The sequence below is a fragment of the Anopheles funestus genome, chromosome 2RL (genome assembly GCF_943734845.2).
Source record: "Anopheles funestus chromosome 2RL, idAnoFuneDA-416_04, whole genome shotgun sequence".
NCBI lineage: Eukaryota > Metazoa > Arthropoda > Insecta > Diptera > Culicidae > Anopheles > Anopheles funestus.
This window is the reverse complement of record NC_064598.1, coordinates 49945998-49971087: the sequence shown is the minus strand read 5'-3', so window position 1 is coordinate 49971087 and position 25090 is coordinate 49945998. Positions and strand designations below refer to the sequence as shown.

At 43.7% G+C, this 25090-nt stretch overlaps 1 protein-coding gene across 1 annotated transcript in view; it reads left to right on the top strand.

Moving 5' to 3' along the window:
- LOC125775059 (zinc finger protein 395) overlaps positions 1 to 24625 on the top strand; it is a 93170-nt gene extending 68545 nt beyond the window's left edge. The window contains exons 5-7 of the mRNA XM_049445527.1: positions 14625 to 14722; positions 14844 to 15327; positions 15404 to 24625. Coding sequence (XP_049301484.1) covers positions 14625 to 14722; positions 14844 to 15327; positions 15404 to 15853 — 1032 coding nt within the window. The 3' untranslated portion in view covers positions 15854 to 24625. The remainder of the gene's footprint in view (positions 1 to 14624; positions 14723 to 14843; positions 15328 to 15403) is intronic.
- The last annotated feature ends 465 nt before the right edge of the window (positions 24626 to 25090 follow it).

Sequence of the window (25090 nt, the reverse complement as noted above, 5' to 3'; positions counted from 1 at the left end):
AAGGAAGGAACGAAAACAGAATAAAATAGAGAGCACGATCAAGCGCGAACGAACGTCGCGAGCCGTCCGCGAACACCGGGCGTGATCATCAGTTTTTGTTGTGTGCCTTTTGGTTCGTTACGATATTTCTGCCTTTTACACACGCGTTCTGTTCTTCTGTGTCTGACCGGTTTTTTTTGTTGTTTCTTTTGGATCACTCCCCTTGGCCTTTGTTTTGTTACGAAAGGTTTGTTGCCTGTTTTTTGTTCTTTTTTTGCTTACTACTAAAGTCCGTTGATTGTTGGTCGAATTGTCAGTAGGATCCGGGCACGGAGTAGCAGAGGACCCATTTTCAGATGTACGCCAGACGGTTTGCTGGAACCGATTTTTTCTTGTGTTCGCATTCGCACAAAACGGGCCCCACGGGTCAGTGGCCCCGCGATTTGTAGAGCGAGAGCGAAAGAACGAAAAAAAAGGAACGTGCAAAAACAAAACACAAAATTGCTCACCCGTGTTTGCTCACGATGCGAACCCTCACTGGCGGGTTTTGGGGGATCGCATCTTTTTATTCCGGCCGCTGATTCTTGGGGCAGGTTGTTACAGAGCCCAACCGGCTAGTGTCGGACATTGTATGCAGCGTTCTTTGCGCTCGAAATGCTTTTCAAGGTAAGCACGCCCAGCGAGTTAGTGGCCGGTGGGCAACGAACTTGCGATCGGTTCTAAAGGGTGCAACTTCCCTAAAAAGGGATGCGCGTCGATCGTTGCACTGCGATGGATCCAGAAGGGGTGTGAGGGTTAGTGCGGTACGGCGAGGATCCTGGCGCGCAGGAAGTGTGCGTTTTTTGTTTCTCGATCACGTAAGGGTCTCGTATATGGCCTCGGATCGGTACAATGGGAACGGTACGTGTTGCGATGAAATTACGAAGGATGTGACGAAGAAATGAAGAAAGAACGTCTAGTGTAACGAAAAAATAAAATTAAACAAAGATAGGCAGAAAAGGTTCAACAAAGAACAGAACGCTGCAATTGTATTTAGGTAGCTGTGGAAGTTAAGAAAAATTTCTTCAAAAAACACTCTTGAAATCGAAAACAAAAACGGAAAGAGTTGAATTTTCTTATATTTTATTAAAACAAGCAAAAAGTATATTTGGTACAAACCAGTATAAACAACGATAAACGACAGATGCGCTAATTAGAGAAGTACAAACAGAGCACTACAGATGGTAAAAATACAGAGAAAGCTGATTTATTGCTACTCTGACAGAATGACTTCTAGAGTCAAGATGCAAAGCATCAAGCCCTCTGCAGAAGAGCCAAAAATCACAATCGTTAACTTCGGCAGCATTAAAACATTAAATATGACGGCACAAAAAGGAACAGCCAAAAATTGCGCTCACCTTTCCACCGGAAGATGCGCACGAAAACCCGTCTAGACAAGGGTCTGTAGGTTTGAAGCGTTCCACCAGCTGAAGCCACTGGTGATCACAGAACACATAAAAAGGAACACCCTCAACCACGCACAAACCACCAAATGGTCTCAGTTTCGGTGAGGGCAAAAACCGGATTTGATCCCGTTGCACCCGCAGCGAAGTTTTCGGTCGTTCGGCGTCCGTCGGGCGTCCGTGCCGGGCAAGTAGCTAAAACCGAGCCGGTCTTGCGTTCTGTACGTCAGTTACTCACCTCACTCGAATCAGCTGCTTTGGACGGCTTGAATTGCGGAGATCCGATGGATGGGAATTGAAATTGGGATTGGGATTAGCTATTGTGTTTTCTACGAGGTTGAATATCTACCCCATTCTAACCCGTGTTCACTAGCATCCTCTTCCGTAATACGCTACTGAGGCGATAAAGAATGGGGGGCAAGAAAAATGCTCAACCACAAACATAATAGAGATCATTCAAGTGGCGGAGGGCAACGAACGAACAAGAATACGGATACAAAAGCGTTGAATTCAAAAAAACCGATCATTTGTGTTGTGTTGAGCAAACGCGTTCGAAGCTGAGGCGTGTTTATAGCTCGTTGTTAAGTTCTCAGCTGTTCACTGACGGGTACTGTCACTGACCGATCGTAATTTTCAATGCAACCATATGAAATTCCATCAACCTTTATACTTTTCGGTTCATTCCTCTGTTGGTATTTCTCATCGTAAAATTGTTATAAAACCCTTCGGAACCAGGAGTAAAACGATCATGCACGAAGAATGCACCAGTCGCTTGTACCTGACCGACATCAGATTGCATCAGGGGTCGTAATATTCAATGGCCGGAAGTCCTTGAGACAGATTGAATCGAACCTTGCAGCTCTCGAGCTGCAGTTGATCCTTTCTCTACTGAATGCAACGAACGAAGGATAGCGCGTGAATAAACATTTCACAGCTAATAAGCTATGGCATCCCATGTCTGCTTTCGTAGATAAGAAAAACCACCTTAAAAAGGAAAAACTCATAGCGACATTGAAAAAACAGATACAAACTCGCGTACTCGCTCTCGCTTTCAGTTCATTCCGTAGCCTTCATGACCTTTAGTAATGGAAGATGTATTTTTTTACACGATCACCCTGTTTATTCGATGCATGATATTATCTCGATCGGTAAACGGACCAAAACGAGACAGCCCGACGATCGAGAACCCTTCAAATCCAGCGCATAACAACGGCTTCTTGCGTTCATCGACCGCTTCTTAACTGCCGGCAGCATCTTCAGCAGTGTGTTTGTTAAGAATGCGTTCAAGATGCGTGCCGTCAACCGTGCCTGGATTGGACCAGAGATCACTGATCTCTCCCCAAAACCACGGCCAGTGCACCTCTCCGACCGATTATGGATTGTGAGTCAGTAGCGTGTCTCATTGCATTTTTGACATTTTGGAATCGCCGCACCGGAGCAGAACTCCTGCGGTTACTGATACTGTTTATTTTTTTAAATCCTCTCAGCTTCATCATTGGAATGCCATCCAGGGGAATTTCCTTCATGAAAAACAGTGTATCGTCAGCCGACGCAACATCGATAGATATTATGCTCATATGCGTCAATCATTTTTTAAGCTCCAGAGTAATTTGATCTCTCCCAAGTCTTAGCTCTCTTAGCTCATAACCAAACTGCTTAACAGATGAGTTCCAAATTTTAAACTCCGTTTAATGCCACCAATTTTGGGATCTTTTACTCAGGAATGTTTTGTTTACGTACATTGCATCGCACCGTATGCTAAAGTAAATATAACAGAACGAAGCCTCTTTAAGACGAGAACTAGGGGACGCTATTAGTGGTTCCTTTTTTTTCTTATCGAACAAATCAATTGCTCACCAGGATGCAAGGGTTATTAGCCTTTCTTGTTCGCATTTTCTTCCAATCTACACCTTTATCCTCTCAGCGTCACAAATATCAGCAAAGTTCGTCTTTTTGTGGCTGGTCGCCCACGCACTTTTATCTTTCGCTGCCCATTGGATTACGCTCCATGACGAAAACGTTTACAAAAATGGCTTCATTCGATGGAAACCATTTCAGGTTTTGCATCCTGTTTTTTTCAAATAAAATAATTCCTTCTTTACCATGCGTAGGTTGTGACGCTTGCAGTTGTAGATCGATGGTATCGTCCTTTCGTCGGAAGGGTGAATTTTCAGAAATTCAATCAAACGTTCGTCAACCGTCTAGATTTTGTTGGGTTTAACAAAATCGGTCAAATAAATGATTTAAAGAAGGTGTACTGCCACGTGAGTGCTCACATCACGTGTATAAATTTGTGGATTTTTCTGCATGAATGTTCTACGTGGATAGAGATTTCGAGTTCAAGTGGGAACACAGACGATAGACGTGTGGGAGTATAATTGGCTGGCATTTTAATATGGCTTTAGGGTGGGATTTGGTAAAGGTCGAGGATCTCAAGCTGTTATTTCGTTGAATGCTTTTTCTAGTATGTGGAATAATGTGAACTTTTAATTTATTCTTTTCGTTTAATCTTTTAAATATTCTTGACCTATTATTCAAAGGATAGTAATATTAAATATTTATGGCCATTTAGCAGATATTGGCAAATGCATATCAACATAAATATTAAATATATTTGTAAACATCGATTGAAACTAACGAGGAAATATAACAAAATTGCTACATTAGCATTTCTGTTTTTGATTCAACAAAAAACTAAACCTTTTTCTCTCTTTACACCAAACGCCGACTACCGCCGAGAGTGGGAAGTAAATATAAACAATAGCCATTTTTGGTAGCTTTTCCGTTTGGCAGAAGAGGAGAGAAAACCGGAAGGCGATAAAGCTCGTTTGGTTCTGCGGGCTTGCTGAGCCTGCGTAGTAAACATCCTCGCAGGATACAACAGGACGGTGCAAAACGCGAAACCGCCAATCTACCGGCCGGTAAAAACGTGCCTGACCTTGACGTGCCATGCACAGACATATTGCGGGGTGTATCAAAAGCGTTCAATGATGCGATAAATTTTTGGCAAATTATTTTTTTTTTGCCGTATTCCTATATTGGTGCTGCCTTTATGAAATTAAATGCATTGGAAAAACTGGAATTAAAACATCCATAATGTGCACCATCCAGGGTAAAGGAAGCATTTTTTTTAATTTGATCGATCAATCGATCGATGTTGAATGACGTTTTGAAAGCTCCACGATCATTTTCCGTTCGTCAATATGGCGTCCGGTGTGCCATTGCCGGTTTAACATTTCGTTTCATTTTCCCCGTACCACCCAACCCTTCCCGTCCCTACGCTCAATCACGCCTCCCCATAAACATCAGCTGGTTGGGCGAGAGAGAAAAAAAGAAGAGAGAAACGAAATGAGACAGAGAGTGCAGAATTTTTCCGGCCGGTGAAAAATAAAAATATACTTTCTTCCATTTTGTGTTGGTGGTTTATTTTTCTTCTCCTAACGTCATCTCCGGACGCACAGTGCCACCGAATCGTTTGGCGGACCGGTTGCTTCCCTGAGTGGGAAAGCGTTCGAAAGCTAGGCGCTCTCACGCTCCGGGAAATCCCGTTCGTCTGCTGCTACGGGGAGAAAAACCGGAAGCTTCTACAGCTGCTTTCCATTCCAACAAGAACAAAAAAAAGAAGTGGAAGCTTTCGAATCAAAGCGAAAGCTTTTCTTGGCCGTTGCTCGCCACTCGCTCTCGCTGTTATGCTCTCTTCATTTGCTGTGCATTCGATCGACCTTGCGCAGTACCATTTTCCGGACCGGCCGGGGCCGAGTAAAACAACAATACCACCAGCGAAAGCTCCCGGCGGAAAGAGGTTTTTCCGCCGATTCCGGTAACATGCCGGCCCGCGCCACGTGTGTGTCCTCAAAAACATTCGGAACGATATGTCGCGAGGCAGTGTGTCACCTGGAGCATTTCCCGGAACACATACTGCCGCCTCGGGTGGGAGGATGTTTCTTCTGCTTCTGCCCCTTCACCTTACCTTACCACGATCCATGTATGGATGCGGGCCGATCCAGCGGCAGCCGGCGACGTCCGTCTAGGCAAATGGCAACGGAATGGAACTGTGGAAACATTGGAACAGCCCTGAGAGAACATTCCCATTCCCGGAGTGAGTGTGGCTGTATGCTCGGAAAAGTCACACGACTGTCTCTGGGATTTGCTGTTGTTGCTGTTGGATGTTTTTGGATTCGCTGCTTTAGAGGCTATCTGGTAGAAGCCGTTCGTAAGTTCGTCCGTTCGTGCGTTCGTTCATTTCTTCGCTCAGCGACATCCAGTACGCCATAGCGCGCACGCCAGCACTACGCAAACGGTCCGGTGTAGGAAAAACGCTACAAAAATTTCGCATTCCTTTTTTTTGCTTACATATCCGTGTGTGCCATTCGCGAAAATACTTCCCACGGGGTTGGAAAATCTATCATCCGGTTAAAGCGGGAAGCAAACGGGAAAGGTGACGACACAAAAGGTCACAAGGTTACTCTAGCTTTTCGCCACCACCAATACTACTAATAATAATAATAGTAGTAGCAACTCCGTTCAGAAATCCGGCATGAGTGGTTGGTTAGTTGTGTTTCCTTCCCCAACCAAACGGAGATAGATTGGACAGATAGATCGCAGTGTGATAGTTTGGTTAGAATCAGAAATGAATTTCCGGTAAACGGAGGCACTTAATGTTAAGGGATTGTTGAGTTAATTGTGTTTTGCTACATCAAGTCGTTGCTGGAGTTTAATAAAGTGCTACCAACACCAGGACCGATAGCAAGTGATATAAAACATAACATTTGAAGTATTGCAGTTCAATTGATTGATTAATTGATTGCTGAAAAGGTGGAAGCCAACCCTGAACTATCCGATAAAGTGATCATGTGAGAAGGTGTTTGGGTTTTTTTTATTTTGTTGGTACTCCAAATAATTCTTTCCACAAGTGAAAGAGAGAGTGACTGATCGATACAAGAACCAGTGCAGAAAGACGATGAAACACTAAACCACCCAATTTTCACACAACACATCAGTTCCGGGACGAAGACTTTCTGAAGTGTCTGCACGCGGCCGTACACGGGAGGTGTGCTGCGAAATTATGTACGAGAAGCGCAGCTACCCTACGGCCAAGTGCAAAACCGTGCGAACGTAGAGGCTTACCCAGGCGACAAACCGTCCAAACCGAAGCCCCCGGGGCCGGGGGCACTTGTGCGGTTATATGTGGGGCGAGGTGCTGTACGGTGCGGGTCATCAGTACGACACAGCGTTACTGCCAGCGTTAGTACGTCAGCGGCCGTTCGGCGGCCTGTGGCCCCCGGAAGAGCCTCCAACAGTGCGGGCAGCGAGAAAGCGACCGAGAGGCACTACGACGTCGGGGGTGGCCCACGGTAGGCGCCCGGAAGCGGCGACCCTCGGGGTCGGTGTCGGTGTCGGTGCCGGCAGTTACGGTTTCTGCCCGACGACACCAGCAACAGCGGGGCTTATGCAAGGAGTGCTGCCAAAGACCGTAAGCATAACAATTATGTGAAAGGAGCTTGGAGTCATTGAAAGAAAATTGTATCTCAAGATGGACATTTTATTGCTTGTTGCGTTAAGGTGAAACTGATGATAGGAAGGAAAAAACAAACCTTCCTTCCTTTATTAATGTCCATTACTTACAGTATTCCTGTATGATACATTATTTATGTCCAACATTGTAAGAGGCACATGAAAAATTATCAATTTCCTGTTCTAACTACAACCTTAAGCATATCCTTTCCCGATCCTGGGGCTGTAAGATGGGCCTGCTCCTAGGTCAGGTGTAAAACCACACATTGGGAACATTCTTGATGTGCAGATGGCGACCGAGAGACAGAGAGCAAATGGAGTAAAAAGTTTTCGCTTGGAGAGATGTGTACCAGAGAGCTATTTAAATGTGTGTTAATATCTACGCATCACTCAAGATGGAAACCAAAGAACTTCCTAAAGGGACTGCAAAAGCTTTCCCGACGTAACGCTCTCACAGGTATCTTCCCATTTTGCCAGGAAAATGCTTCCCCAAGGAAGAGCTTTTCCTTCGTTATGCTCTCGTACACTATATGGCACTGTCGCTGCTCAGTACCTCTTTGTTGTTGTTTTTGTTTGCCGAATTCAAAGTCATCAGGACGAGTCGAGCTTCCAAAACCAACCGCAAGAAATTCTACATTGCGTTACAAAGTTCTCGCTCCAGGTCGGCGTACCACGGGTGGCCCATTCTCGCAGGCGTGAGAACTGTGTTAGTGGTGCGAATGTGTTTCCCGAGAGCGTTTTTCGCGAAAATGCGGAAGGATATTGCCGCCTCGTTCTCGCACACCCAGCGATGGAATGTTGTTTCTGGTTGTGCTGGAATCCTGGCCCAGGCGGAAAATTTCCCCCAATACCGGCAAAACAGATGAATATACTCACACCAACGAACATCATAAGGACTTCGCCATTTTAAACACCGAAGAGTGAGAAAGAGAGAGAGAGAGAGAGAATGAGAAAAATATACCACAATACCGACTATTCTTCGATGATGGTTCGGTACCATAGTTTTGGTTTGCCACCTGCGCAATCATCTGCGGATGGTGAAGCCAACGCCAAAACTAGGTTTCGGGATCACGGGAGCAAATCTCCCGGCATCTTGGTCGGTTTGGTAGGGGTGAGTGTATGTGTGTGCACCATACTAGACCTGCACTATTATGTCACCGTGTAACAAAAAATCATGGCCATCACTACTACTGAAAAATAGACGCCATTCGGTGTACTGTAGAACGTCGGAGAATTCGCTTGCTCTGGAAAATGTGTATGTGTGAAGGAAATGCAACAAAATTGCGCACCGGTAACCGGCAACCGGTCAATATATTTCTAGAAATATTAGCATAAAAAATTTCCATCAAAAGTCTTATGGTTTTTTTGCTTTTCTACATATTACTAAAAACTATATGGCATTTTTTCTATTTTTAAAATAGGAAAGATTTTTTTCCTACATTCTTCTACAGCCAATCGGCATCAAACCATGTTTGATTGTATCAAATATATATGGTAACACATTTGCAAGTACTAAAGAACTACTAGCAAACAAAAATGCAAACGTCGTCTTAATGGACCGTTACATGGCGTTACGTTCGCAGCGCTTGTAACGCAACCAAGCTTACTTTGTTGCACGTCAACTGCGCGCGCTCGAATTTTTCCCTTCCTTTCTGCCATGGAAATTGTTTACCTTGTACATAGAACCCTTCTACCACCTCTATTCCTGCAGCGAATCGAAGCGAACATGTTCCCGCGGGAAGAGAAAATCGATTTTTACCCACTTTCTCCTCTGGCATCTATTTTCACCATCACCGAAAACTCCGATTACTTTATTTACTTTCTCTCGAACAGTGTGTGCGTGTGTGCCGTACGAATCCAGTGGCCACCGGACGGGAGTAAAGAAATTTCCCGAGAAGCATGTTTACATGCCGGCTTTAGCACATCGCGTACTGATACGCGCGAGAAGTGATTCGAAATTCGGGAGCCTTTTTCCTGTTATTGTAGCTGGTATTGGAGTCAGTGTTGCTGCACACTGCGAAGGGGAGTTGTTAGCTGGTGGCGATGATTTAGTATCGAGATCAAGGGATTCTTGGTGTGTAGGTGAGGTGCGTAGAATCGCAATTTTGGCAATTTTTTCTTCTTTTCCTTTTCTCTACTTCTCATACTACGTTCCAGACCATCGGCATAGGTAATGTCCAATATTTTTTGCTCCATTGCGTGACAAAGACCAGAGGTATACTCTACCTTTTCCAAAACGTTTCTGAGTTTTTTTTACGGAGCCTTTTTTCAAGCGTTTAATGATGATGGTAACGAATGTTGTAAGGAACAACGTTCAGTAAAAGGAACGGCAAACGGTAGATTTCTCGTTCATTAATTGTTGTAACTGCTTCCCGAGTTTTCCCACCAACATCGTTGACGACGAAACCGGGGGGCAGAAGATTCCCCCAAAAAAAAACCTATCCCGTATCAAATTTCCCGTCACTAGTCGGAAACAGACGTACAGACACGCTTTTCACTTTTCAATATTGAATTAGTAGACAGCTCTTCCGTAAGATAATGATTTCACGGATGTATCGAATGAAATTGCATTTTCAAGTTTAGCAAACATAAGGTGACAGTCATTTTACACTGTAGCTGTCAAAAGGACACATTATCTGATGAGTAAACACTTATCTCCAAGTAATGTAATTAACGCAGCAACGACAAACCGTAAATGGGCGCTGGGCACAAAATCTTTCACAACGCGTCTTAAAAACGCGTACGATAAACGAACTCCCTCTAAAACGAAGGGCGTAAGTCTAATTATAGAATTTTCCCCAAAAATTTAATCTCAATTCTTCCACAAAACACACACACATCCGTCTTGTCCGGTAAGCCTTGAAAAAGCCTTTAGCTATATATTTATGGTACAAGGACAGTCTCAATCGATCCGGAGCAGGGTTAGAATTTGTCGGATAATTGCTTCATTAAAAAACGAGTGTCCGATCGCAACAACATCACCGCAATCGGAACAATACAAAAGCATACAGTGGAAATACATCAAACGAATAATCTGCTCGTCTTGCCACGGAAGAGCACGCTGGTGATGCATGCAATTAGTTATTATGCCAATGAACAATCGACCTAATGCGACAACAGGCTGAACCGGGTTTGAGCAGTGCCTGGGAGGATCGGTTTAAGTGAAACCTGTCACGTTAATTAGTTTGAACGCCATGGGTCTTTACTACACGCCGTGTACTTTCATCCTGTTAATCAGTAAGCCAGTATATAAGCAGGTACACGCTCTACTCAACTTCATCCACTTGAGGCCGGCACCTGCTGCGAAGATAAAGAATATGGCTTCTTTTGAATTTTATCACTTTGGCAACCATGCTACGAAGCACTAACAGAGCGAACATTAGCGCAACTTTCTTTTGAACTACGAGCATCGTACCCATCTTTCTTGAGAAGCGCTTCTGTTGAAGCAAAAGGATATTCTTTTTTCTTTCTTTTCTGGCAGAATATTTAAAGGATTATCTACATTGACCAGGCTACAGCAGGCAGCTTGTATAAAAAACGACTTTACTATTATGAACCACCATCGAGGCAATATTACATAGGGCAGCGAAAGGGATGTACACCCTACGCACCCTCACCCTTCATTACCACCACGTGTCGTACACGCATCACAAAAGTAGGTCATCAGAAACGCTCGGAGGTTGATTCTGGTACAGAGAGTGAAACCTAAAAAAAAAAAACTTGGCTAGTTACGATACTTGGTTCCGAAAATTCTGCACCCATTTTCCAGCATGTTACTGAAATGTGGACAAGGAGAAGAGAAAAACAACGCAACGGATAAATGGAAGGAAGGAAGAACTGCATTCGAACTGGCCTCATTACACAGTAACACAATTTAAGTGCACAGCCTGCCACACAAAATGGCCGTACATATGCATCCATTTTGTGCCGCTAGTACCATAAAGCTAGTAAGCAAGGGGTACACACAAACACACATACATTTAGATGTTGTGGTCAGAACACGAATTTGCTGCTCAACAAGGCATATAGTTGACCCATATTTGGGACAACCTTCGTATCGCGCCCTGCTTCCAAAAAAAATGTGCAAATTTACTAAAGGAGCATGCTTCAGAATTTTTTGTTTTGCTCTAAACGCTCTGCAGGTTTAGTGATAAAGGCGTTAACATGGTCCAACTACAATGGGAAATCTTCTTGGCAGATTTCTTGTTTACAGGCTGATGAAGAAAATTAGGTCAACTGTGAAAGGCCACCACAAGGGATCTCATCGCAGAATAGATAAGAAGAGATATCTTCGCCTCTCCAGGTTGAGACAGTAGTCGAGTGAAATATGTTATGATTTGAACTCCTTATCCCTAAGGGGTGCAATTTCCGAGTTCCGTCCCGACGACGATGAAATCTTTAAAATCTTACATTAAACTGGATGGATTTCCGTTTTGCCTCACCATTTCTATTAGATACAGAGTTGAGAGTATAGTATGCTTCCAATTTCAGTTTGATGGAAACCTTTTTGCCAGTGAAGCGTTACACAATGGTTACGGTCGTCTTCCTTCCGGTGGTTCCCAGCCATCGAGCTCTGGATGAAACATTCCCGAAAGCAGGTCAACGCAACCCTAGAACCAGCGATGTAAACACCAGAACTACGGCCATGTTGCGATAGGACATAAATAAGCAGTGGTATTAGCTGGAGAGGAAAACATACCACCGCCTCCAAACGTTTACAGAAGCTTGCGGGGCTGGGCAAAAATCCTACATGCTAAGAGAAATCCAGCGGAAAAAAATCGTAAACCAAACCAAATTTGCCGATCACTAACTAATCGCAAAGAAAAACATGTCCCCCATTCCCATCCTAATCAGCCCCAGGGTGCGATGAAACGTAAGGTTTTCGATAAGGATAAGCGTTTGAATGTCCTGGAAACTTTTTTTGGGGGATCTATCGGGTAAAAAGGGGAAGACTTTTCACACCAGTTCCGAAGGCGTTTCGTACCACACTTTCAGGTTTTGGGCCGAACGCCACCCGCAAAGCCCCCGTCAAATTATAAACAAAAACAAATTTTCGGTAACTCATGGTACATAATGGTGGAATTTGGTGAAGCTCGTACCAACACACACACACACCAACAGCCGTACCGCTTGTGTAGTTTGCTTACAATGTATTCCAGAAAAAAGTAGGTCAATCGATAACACGGGAATGGTAAAATGGGGTTTTCGTTCCTGCAGGATATCGCCCAAAAGCGCCATTTCGTGCGACAACTTTGCTGCGTTATCGCTGTAAGATCATTCGCCGCCTCGGTACACTCGGCCGGTGCTTTGTTTATGTGACGTTTGCCGAAACGTTTCCCGCAAAAGCGTAAGGTACCAGGCCAGTACCGGCCGGAAATTGAGCCGAAGAAACCATCCTGCCGTACCGTTCTGTACATAGTACCGTGGGCCCTGCGCAATATTTACCCTCACCCAACAGATGGTACCGAACCAAAACATGGCTGACCGACAAAACAGTGACGCATGAGCACGATGGACGATGGGATGGCTGTGGTAGGGGAAAATACGGGGATGAGTGAGCAATCTCTCGTGCCGAGCACAGAAACGCACAGCTTTTTCCCGGCCGGCGCTACTACCGGCGCACGGTTTTCCATTCAATCGTTTGCAAACGCTTCTGGGTGTACACACGTACATAAAGCGCAATGTAACGCCTTACTACCACCGACTAATATTGATCACACACAGCGCCCAAGGGTGGACATCAGGCTTTCTCATGCGGTGTATGCGGGGAAGTTGAAACTTCCAACCATAACACAAGCGATGGTTTCGGGACCATGAAGTTGGACAAATGGGAAAAGCGCGCGCAATTTTGTTCGTAACGATTTTCCACACTAATACCACCACCAAAATAGTAGTCGTGAAATCCCGCAGGAAGAATCGGGACTCGGCCAAATACGGACATATACACGCACACACACACCTATTATTGGGCTGTGCAGTGGGTCACCAGGACGCAGGATGCTCTCTGGATGACTTCCAAACCTGACCATTCGGTCGTGAGCGTGACGGATCCGGCACACGGACTCTCTCTCTCCCTCGCCGAAGTTTGCTCTCGTTCACACTAACGCATCAAGGTTCTGCAGGTTCAGCGCCGTATGTGAAACGGCTTGGCAGTAGATTGTATTACATTGTAGCCCGGTTTCTTTCGCCTATATACCTGCTGATGCTCCTGAGGGACTTCCTGTATGTACTTGCTGGCAATGTTTTGCTCTTCATGTGCGGACAGGAAAGCGCATTCCGGACAGAGAGGGACAAGAAGACACACAGCACCTAGTTGGGGTGGCTGGGGAAATTCTTGATTATGGGAAAAGTAAGGGTTTCCTTTTTATTCCTGAAGGATGCTTCGAAAGAAAAAAAACATGCCCACCGACGATGCGACGAGGAAGCGGAAGCAATGTCGATCGTTTACATGTGTTTGTTCCATTCGTTCCGTGGCAAGTTTTGGAGAAGTCCCGACATTAGCAACATCGTCCGTGTGGCAAGTAAACAATGTAATACACCGTAAACAAGCCGTTGTAAAGACTGTAAAGTATATGAGCCGGGGCATGGACGGGTGTGTCCGAAGGGTGTGTTAGTATACAGAGCAGGGACTGTACGTGTATGCGTGTATGGGGCCGAATGGAACTCGTTACAGCTCGCTGGTCGCCCGGAGTATGTAAAGCGCTATCATCGTCCACCATACCGACCGCAAGCGTCCCAACCCAGAACACGAAAACTAGGTCACCCCGAAAGCAAAATAACGCGAGGAACAGAAATGCGAAGCTAACAACATCAACAACGAAACAAAAAAAACAGTCCCTTCCGAAACCCCGGAGGTAGAATGAAGCAAAATTCGCATCGCGACCCATTCGCGTGCAGTCCACACATCCCGGCACACGGTTACGGTACGGCGAGGAAGATCCACTTCCGGTCGCGGTTCGTGGGTGGTTTGTAGGGACGAACCACCGATATAACGCCGTGTAACGCTCTTTCGGCAACCCGAACGGTAACCAGTAGCTGGTCCGAGGCGCCCTGTAGCTTGCGGTGCACGAACCGTACGAGCACAACCCCGAGCGGGCAAAACGCGGCGAAACGTAGCGGCCACGACCGTTTCTGTAACGCGACCCGCCAGTAACGCGACGCTACGCAAGCGGCAACGACGCAGCTACGCGAAGCTGCGTCACAGAATAAAACACTTGTTTTTCTATTTTGTGGGTGTATGAGTGTTTGTGAGTTGTGTGTGTCGGAAGAAAGGCGTAAACGAGGAAGTTCCAGCACGGTTGAAGGACGGAAACGAAAAGGAAAAAAACGCGAATATACGATAAAACGCAAAACGTTACGGGTTGATCACCATGGCCAGTGGCCAAGTGCTAATGTCGCGCTCTTGTGTCGCCCGCAGGACACAAGTGTTCAAACCAAAAGTGCGAAATGTAAGAATTTTGGACCACATTTCTTGGCAGGAGGCAACATGCGTGTTGATGTTGCTTTCGTTTTGTTTTTTTCTCTCCCTGTTTCTCTCTCTCTCTCTCTCTCTCTCTCTCGTGCTATTCTTTGTGCTGACCTTAGACTCATTAGTGTTCTTGTTGGAACGTTGGGATCTGAATTTCTCCTCTACCGATGGAACGAAGCATGTACTAATACCTGTTTGCTTTCCCTTCTCGTTTCTTATAGGTCAGTCAGCGAATTTTCAAATGCACCTGGAAAGGTTGTGGCGTCATTTATACTACATGTCCCGAAATCACACAACACATTAGGAACGCACATCTTGGGTAAGTGAGCAATTCGCAATTCCATCCAAATCCAGGATATTGTGGAAAGCACCTAAAAAACTCTTTTACATTCTCACCTCCTTCCCCTTCCCCCCATCCGCCACCTTGTCCCCCTCCGTAGCCCTCGTAAGCCGAACGAATACAGCGACGAGGAGGATTTCTTCTTCACCGAAACCGAAGATGAGAGCGACGAGAGCGCGCCGAATCCACCCTCGCCACCGACGCTGAGCCATCGCGACATGGCACGTCCGCCGCACGAGGATCCCGAATATCAGCGCCAGATCGTTGGCACCTACCGGCAGGGATTGCTCTCGCAATCGCAGGCCCTCCAGCAGCAGCAGCAGCAACAGGCTGCCCAGCAGCAGCAGCAACAGCATCAAGCCCAACAGCAGATCGCCTCGATCAAGCCACCGTTGCCGGCCGGCTTAACTGTGGCGGCACTGAGCGGCAGCAACGGCACATCGTCCAGCAATGGTGCCGGCGCAAATGGTAACAGCAGCAACAGCAATGGCAGCAGCACCGGCAGTAGTAACGGTGCGGTCAATCCACACAGCAGCGTATCACCGCTGATCCATCATAACTACACTTGGTCCCAGGTGAGCCCGGTAAGTAGTGTAGCCTCCTAATGATTGTTACTTCCCCTGCCGATGTCGTAACTCACGATCAATTCTCCAACCCTAGACGTCACCGCAGAAGCACGTGCGACTATCCCCCCGTCCGTCGGCATCTTATCCTTATCCGTCGCCGAACTACCAGCATCACTACCAGGCGCAGGCCGCCCAGCAGCAGCAACAGCACCATCAGCAGCAGCTCGGTCACATCCAGCTGTCACCGGGTGGTGCGAGCAGTGGTGCCAACAACGGTACCGCCGCCTACCATCAGCTGTTGGCCGGTGCGGCCGGTGCATCCGGTGCAATCGCACTCGGCTCGTACAGTACCAGTCCGAGCTCGAGCGGTGGCGGCAGCAGTGTCGGCAGTGCCGGCAGCGGTCAGCACCGGTCACCGGTGTCACCGAACCGAAGGACGCGCGGTGAGAACAAGAAATGCCGCAAGGTGTACGGTATGGACCACAAGGATCAATGGTGCACCCAGTGCAAGTGGAAGAAGGCTTGCAGCCGGTTCGGCGACTGATCCAAGCCGTCCGCCGGCAACCGCAAAGCAACAGCAGCAGCAACACCACCGAACAGTAGCAGCAGCGCCAAGTTGCCACCACCGGCAGTCGGACCGGGTGGGGTACCACCGGGAGTCGCCGCCCCGTCTACTTCACCATCGTCCTCACAGTCGCTGTGGATATCGTCGTCGTCGTCGTCCTCTTCTTCCTCGTCCTCGTCCTCATCAGCGTCGTCCTGCTCATCGTCGTCTACGGTGGCGATGGTCAAACAGGTGATCCAGTTGCAACCGCAACCCCTTCAACTGCAGCCGACTGCTTCAACGTCGCTGCTCCTACACAACCAGCACAGCCAGCAGCAACAGCAGCAGCAACCGCACCGTTTCAGTGTGCAGTACGCACAACCACAGCAACCACGTCCACGCATGATGGTTTGATGTGACAGCCGCCACACGTGAGAATGGTGCCGCCGACTGCAACGCGCACCCATCGAATGCCGGGAATTGGTGACAGGTGACCTAAGGATATTCGTACGTCAAACGAACTCTCCGCGCCACATCGCCCGATGACGTAGCAAACTGCCCGCCAACTTACAAGTCTGCGATCAAATCATAGCGGTTGTGCCATCTGCAACCTGCAGCTCATCGACGATGGAAAAGAAAACCGTAAGTAACCGATAGACAGAAGACAACCTCCCTCCCTCCCCCCCAAAAATATGTAAGACTAAGAATGCGAACCTAGGCTGCAAAAACCGGAAAATGCGAACGGTAAATCAATCGCAGCGCGCATACATAATGCAAAAGAAAAGCAACCACAATTACTAGGAAAAAAAAAGAGCAAAAGATCTTAAGAAACAAACAAAAAAAACGAAATACGAAAACCACAAGACATCAAAGGCTGATTTAGTTTTAACATGCGGATTAAACCAGAAGAAAACTACACAACAAAAAAAACACTCACTCACAATCTTAAGCCGAACGATTGGGTGATAGCTAACTGGCAGAATACGATCGTAGCACTGAAGATATTGACATAAAAAAGTGAAAAGTGGGAAATCTAAAGCAACACATTCTCACGGTGGCATGAAGCCACAGTAGATCGACATCATCGCATCCACGGATTGAAAAACCACGGTTGGAGACGTTTTTTGGAGCCGGATAGTGAAAGCCTGTACAATCTTTATATGGCATGGTAGCAAATGTTTTACGTTTCGCCCAACCAACCACTGTTCCGCTTTCCCACGAAACCATCCTTTCAGCGGCTGAACTGAAACAATCTTTACGACAACACGATATCTAAATACCGTCCGTTACAAAAACAAAAAAAAAACCAAAACGCAAACCTCCATCTGAAGGTCCAACGCACCATCAGAAGCGGCGAGGGAGCGTCGGTGAAAGGATTGGTTGGTCGCGGATGTATGGATGGGTGAAGTGAAGGTTTGAATGTAAAAACCCCGTAAGCATGTTACCGATGGCACTCAGTTGACAGCAGCTTCCTACCAGTGACCAGGCGTCTCCATCGTGGTTCATTCCGGTTTTGCCGATCGGTTCGAATGATCTCGACCCACGTACACGTTAAGCCGAAGCCGAGCGCTTAAGGGTTGGGTTTAAACGGGGGTGAAACATATTACAAAGATACCACATTAAAGATCTGTACCGAGTGAGGAGATAAAAAAATGCGAGAAAAAAAACAAAACAAATGAGGAGCAAAAAATTAAAACCACTGCCAATAAGTTAAATAAAATGTCGACCGAAAGAGAGAGAGAGAGAAAAAATGTCAAAATGAAGAAAAAAGGAGAGAGGGAAAAACAAAAAATTACCGTCACCGTTCAGACCGGAAATGTGAAACATGAAGATGTGAAGTACTGGATGTGAGTGCATAGATACGATTTAAGAAGAAACGAAAAGCCGATAAAGCGAGATAGTGCAAAATGGTGGAAAAAGCATTGAAAGGATATGGTACGAGCGAGAAGAACGGGATAAACAGCCGACTAAACAGGTAGCATGAATAATGTAAGCAAAAGCGCATAAATAAGCGATACACGATAAAAGTAAAAAGAAAAAAAACAAACAACCCGCAACTAAACACAAGTAAACCGTATAAACGTAATTCGTAAACGTAAGTTCTATTGCAAGCGAAAATGCAAATTCTGTCTATGTGTAATAGGAGGATAAGTACCAGCATCAATGATGCGCACTGCACTGTAATCGAAGCATCCAAGCGCATGGGACAAAACAAATGGCATTAAGATGAATGTAAATGTGTGCTCGAAAAACGAAACGGTACCCAGATCAGATGTGGAGACGATCAAGCCGAGACATCCCGAGGTTACAGGTTCTGGAATGTGCGAAAGCTCTACACTACTGAAACCAGCTACAACTCCTATTTACCAATTTTACCATTTAGTACTAAAAACTACTAAAAAACATAAATCCTATCGTCCACATACACATGCGTACGTACCGTAGGTTAAGCGCGTCATGGAAAGGAGTGTGAGACCGGCAAACTTTTCTTTACACACATTGTTTCTGCCCGATTCGATCGAATGCCGAATTACCATACCGTGCAGGTGTGTGCGAAATTCTCCTTCCTGTTTGGTGATATAAGACATTTGTCTTTTTTTCTATTTAGAACACTAATGTGTGGCATCCATAGTTGGCCCAGAGCGCGCTGGAAAAGGATCGTATAGTACTCGTTTTTTTTTAAATTAATTTTTTGCGGGATCGTTGCAATTCGTCGTTACCTGTCGAAAAGAAAGGGGGGAAATAAAGCAAACAATGAGAGAAAAAAGATTTTTCAAAACCGCACATTCGGTTTGTGTTTATCGGATCGTTTTTGAAACGATACGCTTGAAATGTGATAACCCGCGCCGTTCCGGCATCTGGGGAAATGAGGGAAAACTGTTTTATTGTTTCGTTTTGCATCATTACCCTTGTTGCAAGTATTTATTAAGACTCGATCGCACATGCGATCGTGCGTGCCCTAACCTTTTTTGGACGCAGGACGTATTCGTTTTCTTTGCCATTCTCTCGCAGGCACACATCAAAAATTGGCGCCATGCGCAAAATGTGCCGTAGGAAAAAAAATGTGCAGAATTTTTCAACTGACCGGTTTTGGGCCAACAACTAGTGGGAACTGTTTCGCAATTGTTGCTTCACTGCATTCATGCGTTGGTGTTTGAGTTTTGTGAAACGCTGGCAAGTGTGTTTGTGTGTTCGTTACATCACTGATGGTGGACACTGGTTATAATGGATCACATGTTACAACTTCTCAGAAACAGCTCACTTGATTTTTGTACTATTGTACACACTAGTTTGCTTCGTAACTGTGTGATGGAATATCGACAACAGCAAAATATAAGCAAAGTATTGGCGAACGGGATGCAACGTTACACAGTGGCACAAGGTAAAAGATACGCAATTTTGCAACCGATGATCTCTGTAAAACTGTTCATACATATATTTTTTTTGTTTTTCTCCATACATATACATGTATATTTATAAATAAATATTTTTATTCGTATCATTGTTTACGTGTTACGCATGTTCGCATCAGTCCGTTTAGTCTGTTCGTCCTATCGTCTGTTTGATTGTAGCGACAATCGCCACCATCGAACAATGCGTTGTGAGTGAGTGTGTGATCCAGGGGATTGTTTTATGCTTATTGTTGAGGCACTTGCAAATTAATTTTGTACATCCATGCTTTGAAAACTCGTGTACAGGGAGCGTCCAGTACGGTGTGTACAGTGTAAAGCGAAAGAGAGCAGCGAAAGGACAGCGGAAGCGTCCGTTTTGCGTTGCAGTTATTTAAACCCCAAACACCAATGAACGAACGTTCCGAAATGCCCGTGTGTCACCCGAAAGAAAGGGTTTGCCCCGGGCAATAGGTGTGAAACCTATACGCGTACAATTTACTATCAAAAAAACCAATTTATCGCAAGCAAAGAAAAGCAATTCGTGAGCATAAGAAGGAACTGAAAAGCTCATCTGTGCGCCAGGGGATGCTGGTGACGCAGGGGGAAAGGGGGAAGAGGGGTGAGCTTAGATAAAATTAAGTGAAATTAAGCAACAACAAAAAAACACTGTGTACGGGAAAGTGTGCGCAAAATCAGTATGAAATGCATCCCGACTCGCGCACACGCATTCAATATTCTGCAATAAGGCCACCGCGCCACAAACCCCCAACCCCTCGTGTTGCATCTGCTTGAAAAGGGGTAACCCACAACTAGTGTACCACCCTCTATCATCATCCCCAACAAAAAGAAAACTAATGTCATCGCACTCGTACTAATTGTTAATGACAATCGTGAGCAAACTGATAAGCAAATGCATTCGATCGGGGAAAGGGCAAGGAAGAAAAAACAAAAAAAAAAGAATTGGAATCTTTCGCTATTAATGTGCACACACACACACATACATTCAATCGTCACCTCAGTTATCGTTTTGAATATGTGTGTGTTTGATTGTTTTGGTTTATCTTTGCCCTACAAAAAGGTTTCGATCAATTCCATCGCAAGGATCGCAGTATGTTTACAGTCATGAGTCCTTGTTGTGTTGAAAAACCCTGCAAAATGTTTTAAGCACAAATCCACGGAACATAATGGAATCGAACGGGTATCCATAGGGAGAGAGAGAGAGAGAGAAAGTGTGGGAAACTATGCGCAGAGAGAAAGAGAGATAGAAAATGAAAAGAAACACGCGGTATATAATGGAATGTGTATTGAAAAGACTAAAATTTTTGCCTATTTACATGTACAAACAAATGGTTTAGTAATAGTAATGGTAATAAACAATGGTGACAGCCAGCCAGTGAAGGCAGCAAATGTGTGGCTAATGATGAAGGGAGGGTGGGCTGAAACAAAGATCGCAGCATATTCGCTAAACTTAACAAAAACAAAACAAACAAACATACAACCAAAACATTACTACTTCTACTTTCAATCACCTACCGCTTTTTGTACGATACGATAATGATGAGAGCATGAGCTAAAGGAAAAAGGCAGATAACGATCGTACCAGGTTCCACGTTTCACACATGAGCCGATAATATAACACACACACCCCTATCAAAACTATATTATTCGGAAGGCTAAAGCAAGGCAATTGCATGTATTGATGTTCACACTAAATGAGGGAAAGGATGATGGCGCGTATGTTACGAGTGTTTAGTGGTGGCGCGTGTATTCGATCGTGTAAAACGTTTGTTCGGTGTGTAGTAGTCGACCGTTTTAGGTGTAACTTTTCCTCTCCCGTTTTTTCGTGGTTGTTAGCATGAGACAGATCAGCTGGAGGTATAGAAGCAAGCAATGGAAGTAAGGTCACCATACCATAACCTAATACCGTGGATAGCTTAATCGGGTCTTTGAGTATAAAACAAAAATAAGCCTGACAAAAAAAATGAGCAGGGTAGGAGCATAATAAAACTATTATAAATTATCTCACCAGCACCTCCCATCTTAACACGTACATGCACCTCCGCCCACGGTAATCGCATTAAACCATTTTTACACACTACCGAGAGAGATGATAATGGCGTGATGAAATGAACAATAAAAAAAAAAACACACACTCACACAAATCCAAGAATGAACATAACGAGAGCAGATGGAGACGCATACGGTTGCAGTTGTGATGGAAGACAGGCGACAGGGACAGTACAGAGAGTGTGATCGCGATCAACTATAAACAATAGAGAGCAGGATGCAAAAAATAAACGTAACACCGGCATATCCATAGCGACGGAGGGATGAAGAAAGAAGAAGTAGATACAAAAGAAGGGGGGGAAAGAAAAATGTAACATACAAAAAAAAACACACACAAAACACAATATGGCGCATTATTACTGGGGTTACCGTATTTTATTATTTTAATACTATGTTCTTGTTTTTTAAGCTTGCTAAGCAAACGATAGCAATCGTGCATTATATGATACAGAGCAAACAAAACAAAACACGAAAAATGAAACCACAACACACAACACACTAACAGCAGTAAACAGTAAGCATCAATGTGACAATGTTGTACAGCAGTAGCGGCAAATGAGAATGCGATAAAGCATGTAAGAGATAAGGTATCGGAACGAATCCCTAAGATGTAATGAAGAAAATGAGCATAAAATATAAGGAAAAAAACAATACGAGAGAAAGAGAGAGAAAAATAAGTAAGAGAAGAAGAAAAAAACAGTTAAAAGGATAAGAAAATATAAAGAAAAAAAATGAAAGGAGAAAAGAGAAGAAAGAAAATTGTAGAGACAACAGATGATTCACCCACCTTTTTGCGATTAAGTTATTGCGTTACGTTAGTGATCTGTGTAGGTGTTAGGTTTAAAAAACAAAACTCTTTTCAACCGCAAAACCATTTGCAAAACGGTTTGTTTTGTTTTGTACATTTTTTGGTTTGACGTACATGTTCCAAACCTGTTAAATGAATAAGTTGAAGTTTTCAAAAATGGATAAGCAAAACAAAAAAAAAAACAAAACGCAAAAAATATTACTAAACTTACTAACATAAACAAAACTTACAAAATGCAGACATATACACAAAACAAAACAAAACAAACAAGCAAAAAAACACTGAAACGCTTTTCATCACCACCTTTTACTGTAGTACTGTAAGCTTTAAGAGTTCTTTAATTTTTATTTGTTTCCCTTTTTTGTTGTTGCGTGGTTTTTAAACTCTACTCAGAATACGTATTTTATAGCATCGTTAAATTAAATTCTCATTCATTTATATGTATATGTATGTAAAAAAAAACAAACAAAGCTACACAGTGTCTTTCCTTCAGAATGCGAAACAAAACAAACAAGAAAAAAAAGGACGTGATTTGTGCTTTTGCTGTGCACTGTTAATTTACTCAAACACTCACACATAAACAAACACACACACACACAAAATACAAACGATCGGTGCATTGATTTGCATCCATCCAATACATATTAGTAGCGTTTCGCGACATGCGTGATAAATGTGTGTTCTATTTTTGTCTGTTATAAAAGCGTCTCGTAGTTTTGCGTGCGATCGTTTGTTTGTGCTAGGATAAGAATTGATAGGGCGGAATGAAAAGGGAAAACGAAAAGGAAAGCTAAAAAGGATTACAAAAAAAATCCCCACCCGAACCCCCATTCCCGTGTCCTCGTCCTCGTCGTCTCTTTCCTTCCAGCAGTAGTAGTGGGAGAAGGAAACAAAAATTGCAACAACACCACACCCAAAACAAAACGCAAAATCACAAAAAACGAAACCTAAATGCCAAGGCCAATTATGTAACAATGATGGTATCTCTGATAAAGTTACGTTAGCCCGATAAGACCGTTAGCGCACGTATTTGCATAAGCTACATCCATAAGCTTCTTCTACTGTTCGCTTTCTTACTGCCGATCGTAACACGTTTTTATTCTTCCTGACCTTCATTATTCTGTTGTTTAATTTAAATGATTCCTTTTCTTTTCTTTTGTCACTTGTTTTTGTTTTTTTTTTATTACATTTCATTAGTTTTTCTTAACACCTTTACTGAGTATTGTTATTTATATGATTATGTTTTGTTTTCTTCTCTTTATGCTGTCTTACATCTTTGTATGTTCGCGAAAAAAAAACACACTCTAAATCTAGCTCAATTAAGATTCGGTTACTTTAGCCATAGTGTAAAAGCAACGCCCCGTACATCGTAGTGATAACTTGCGGCTAACAAAACAAAACAAACAAACAAAAAACTAACCACTACAACGACTGTCTGTTGTTGGGTGGTGAGTAAAGAAAAAAAAATGAACGAAAAAAAACCCCACTCTATTTATCTGCCATTTATACCTAAGATTACATTAGTTTTTATGTTAGTTTTTTCTCTTGTTTTTTTTTTTATCCTTACCTCGGCTCATATTGTTTCATATCTTCTGATTGCTTTTTTTTTTAATTGAACACCATAAGAATAGGTAATCCTTACCGCTAGTGCCATCGTTCAGGCATTAGTGTTAACTGTTTTGGTGCAATGTTTTTTCTTTGTTTTCTCTTCATTCTGTTCCTTTCCCTGCTTTACATGCAAAACCCCCGTTGTAAGTTTAAGATCGTTCGATCGTTGCTTTTCTTTTAACGTGTAACATCCGCATTAAGCGCATAAAGTGAAACGAATGTACCATTTTATATGATATATTTTTAGTTGTAAATGAAGCTCCCTGAACCAATTATAGTGAATGAAAAACAGTTTTACTTTCTCTTCCTTTTCCTTTCCTTTTCTCTCTTCGCGTCTTTTAAGTTAGTTGAGTTAAAGTAAGCAAAAAACCATGGAATGAAATTATATCAGCTACGGGCTAGAGATACTGCGTACCGAGACGTTTTAAGTTAGTTCAATTTTACCCTTCAATCTATGCGCCCGTTGGTGATGGTTGAGATTAACATTAATTAAAATAAAACACCCACAAACTCACACACAAACACACACCTACATATATGCAACACTCAAGCATACATACAAAACAAAGCATTAGTTATTAATTTAGTTAAATATACTAGCATTACGTTTCATTATACCTTCCGTGGTTGTTTTTTTTTTGTTTGTTTGTCTCGTTATAAACATTTATTTATTTATTACCCAAAACAAACACACACAAACACACACCATACTTTTGCCGCAAGGACCTAAGATGTAGTGGGATAGAAATAGGGAATGGGAATGGAAGTAAGCCAGAGAAGAGATATATTTTTACTTTAAGACCAATGACAAAACACAACCGCAAAATGGATAATGGAAGTGAATGATGCAGCATAATCAACTTACCAGTACACCTTCCGAGATCTATATATATATATATATGTATGGAACAAAAAAAAAATATATATGCATACAATACAAAAAAAAATGCAAACAATCACAAAACATAAGAAAGCAAAAGAAAGAGATGTAAAATATGTATACAAACAGATGAACTAAAGAGAAGGAAAATGAGTGGGAAACGCGAACGGAAAAGGGTAAGGAAACGCAGAACACATACTTACAAACACAAACACACACACACACACTTACATACGGCACTCATCGTACCAAAAACGAACAGAAATGGCATTGTTTGTTAATGTTGTTCCTTGTTGTCGCTTGTTAGTATGACACTAACATGTTTAACTATGTAACACTTTCGTTCAGTTGATTGTTGTTTTTTAAATGTTTGTTTTAGTTTTGTATTTGCCATCCATTTTTTTTTTTTGCAAACTACGCCACACCATTCGTATTAAACGTGTGAGATCAGTGGCGAAGAAGTTGTAAAACCAATTGTACAG